Source organism: Corylus avellana, chromosome 3 (genome assembly GCF_965113065.1).
Source record: "Corylus avellana chromosome 3, dhCorAvel1.hap1.2, whole genome shotgun sequence".
Lineage (NCBI taxonomy): Eukaryota > Viridiplantae > Streptophyta > Magnoliopsida > Fagales > Betulaceae > Corylus > Corylus avellana.
The window spans coordinates 14,134,812-14,137,163 of record NC_142492.1 but is presented as its reverse complement, the minus strand read 5'-3'; the positions used below and the strand labels follow the sequence as shown (position 1 = coordinate 14,137,163).

At 37.6% G+C, this 2,352-nt stretch overlaps 1 protein-coding gene across 1 annotated transcript; it reads left to right on the top strand.

Annotated features, from left to right (window-relative positions):
- Window positions 1–269: 269 nt before the first annotated feature.
- LOC132174284 (uncharacterized) lies at window positions 270–1,981 on the top strand. Its single transcript, XM_088514358.1, has 3 exons — window positions 270–626; window positions 710–891; window positions 1,210–1,981. The coding sequence occupies exons 1-3, from the start codon at window positions 270–272 to the stop codon at window positions 1,979–1,981; spliced, it is 1,311 nt and encodes a 436-aa protein (XP_088370484.1).
- The last annotated feature ends 371 nt before the right edge of the window (window positions 1,982–2,352 follow it).

Genomic DNA, 2,352 nt, shown 5'->3' with positions numbered 1-2,352 from the left:
ATTTATTTAATGTAGATGTTGATTTAGACGATAATAGAGCTGAAACTAGTGGTGCAGCTCAAAGTGGTGATGGTGATGTTGATTGTGATAATGAGAATGAGGGTGATGAAGAAGATGAGAGTGATGATGAGGCCCATCCAAGTAGTGATGGTGTTAGGTCCAAAAGTGGTTCTAAGAAGTGACATAAATCTACTAATAATTGTGAATTTAACCCAATGGACCTAGTTAACCCAGTCTTGCACCTCAAAATGAAATTCCTAGGCATACGAATGTTTAGAGATGCTGTTAAAGAGTACAATCTTAGGAGGGGCAAGAAAATTAGGTTTAAAAAGAATAAAAGAAGAAAGTGTATTGTGGTGTGTAGGGATGAAAAGTATCGGTATCGCGTGTATGCAAGGCATATGCCTGATGAACAATCATTTCAGATTAGATCTATGCACCCTAAACATTTTTATGGTAGGAAATACAAGAACTCCATTGTGAACTCAACTTGGATAGCCAACAAATTGATTGAGAAGTTTAGAATTCAGCCCAACATGCCCTTGAATGTCATACAACATGAAGTGAAGGAAAAATGGAAAGTGGATGTAACTCCAAGTATGATGTATAGGACAATTAACATTATGGTAAACTTGAACAATACGGGAGGCTATGGGATTATTGTGAAACATTGAGAAGGACTAATAAGGGAAGCTGTGTGATGATGAAGGTGGATAGACCAAACCCTAGTGTGATTCCAAAATTTGGAAGACTATATCTTTCTCTGGCTGCAATGAAGAAGGGTTTTTTGGAGGGTTATAGGCCTGTTATAGGGGTGGATGGATGCTTCTTGAAAGGGCCATTAAAGGGTCAACTCTTAGCTGCAGTTGGAAGGGATGTGAATAACAATATGTATCTAATTGCCTTTGCTGTTGTTGAAGCTAAGACCAAAGACTCTTGGATATGATTTTTGGAAACCCTTGTGTTTGATCTTGGAGTACACGAGTGGCATACTAGACCAACATTCATTTCAGATAGACAAAAAATGAGTTATATTACATTTAATTTTGTACAATCATTTTATGTATCACTTACATAATTTTTTATTTGTAATTTAAATTTTTATGCATTATGACTTTCTTTTGTAGGGTCTCATGCCAGCTTTAGAGGTTGTGCTTCCAATGGCGGATCATAGAATTTGTGTTAGGCATATATATGCCAACTTCAAAGACTTAGGGGGCACAAAGGATTGGCCTTGAAGGAGAAGTTGTGGGTTATAGCATCTGCATACACTGAATATGAGTTTACTGCTCATATAAAAGAGTTGAAGAAACTGAGCAAGGATGCCTATGAAAACTTGACTAAGATTGACCCTAGCGGGTGGTCTAGGGCATGGTTTAATGAATATCCAAGGTGTGACCTACGGGTGAACAATATATGTGAGTGTTACAACTCATACATCCTCAAGACTCGTGACAAGTCTATTTTGACATTGTTGGAGATGATAAGGAAAAAGCCGATGAAGAGGTATCAGGCTAAAAGGGAAGGGCTTGAGAAATTGACTGGTCGGTTGTGCCATAGAATTGTACAAAAGATGGAGGCAATTGGTTTAGAAGCAAAGGACTGCATTGCAAACTATGTTGGTGATGGTATGTATGAGGTTATTGCTCCTAACAGCAAACAGTATGTGCTGGACCTGCGTAGAAGAATATGTGGTTGCAGGCAATGGGAAATCACTAGAATCCCATGTCCCCATGCCTTTGTTGCTGTACTTTATGATTGTGGGAATCCAGAGGACTATGTAGATGAATACTACACATTAGAGAGGTACAAAAAGGCATATGCTCCAATTATTTACCCAATGCCTAGTAAAGAGCAGTGGATAAAAACCACTCATGATCATTTGGAACCAACAAAATTTAGAGTGGCCTTTGGGAAACCCAAGAAGTTAAAAAGAGGGCTCCTGATGAGAGCAGGGACCCCAAAAATCCAAATTGAATGAGGAAATTTGGAGCAAGGATGAGATGTGACAATTGTACTGGTTTTTGGGTCACAATAAGAGGAGCTGTTCATTGAATAGGAGTACAACAAATAATGTTAGGGGACTAGCTACAACAGTTGAGCTTACTACCCTACCTGCAGCAAGTGTGAGTTTTACTGTACTCCCTTCATTTGTCCATAATATTCCAAATGGTTTTAACTGGCTGCTTTTGGACTTTGTATGAATATACCAATATTTTGTTTTGTTTTTTGTTTTTGTTTGTATTTTTGTTTTTGTTTTTGTTTTTATTTTTATTTTTTTTCTAGTCACAAAGTGTTGGTTCCAATACTCATATATAAGTATCAAAAGCAAACAAAGAGTTATGTGCAAGG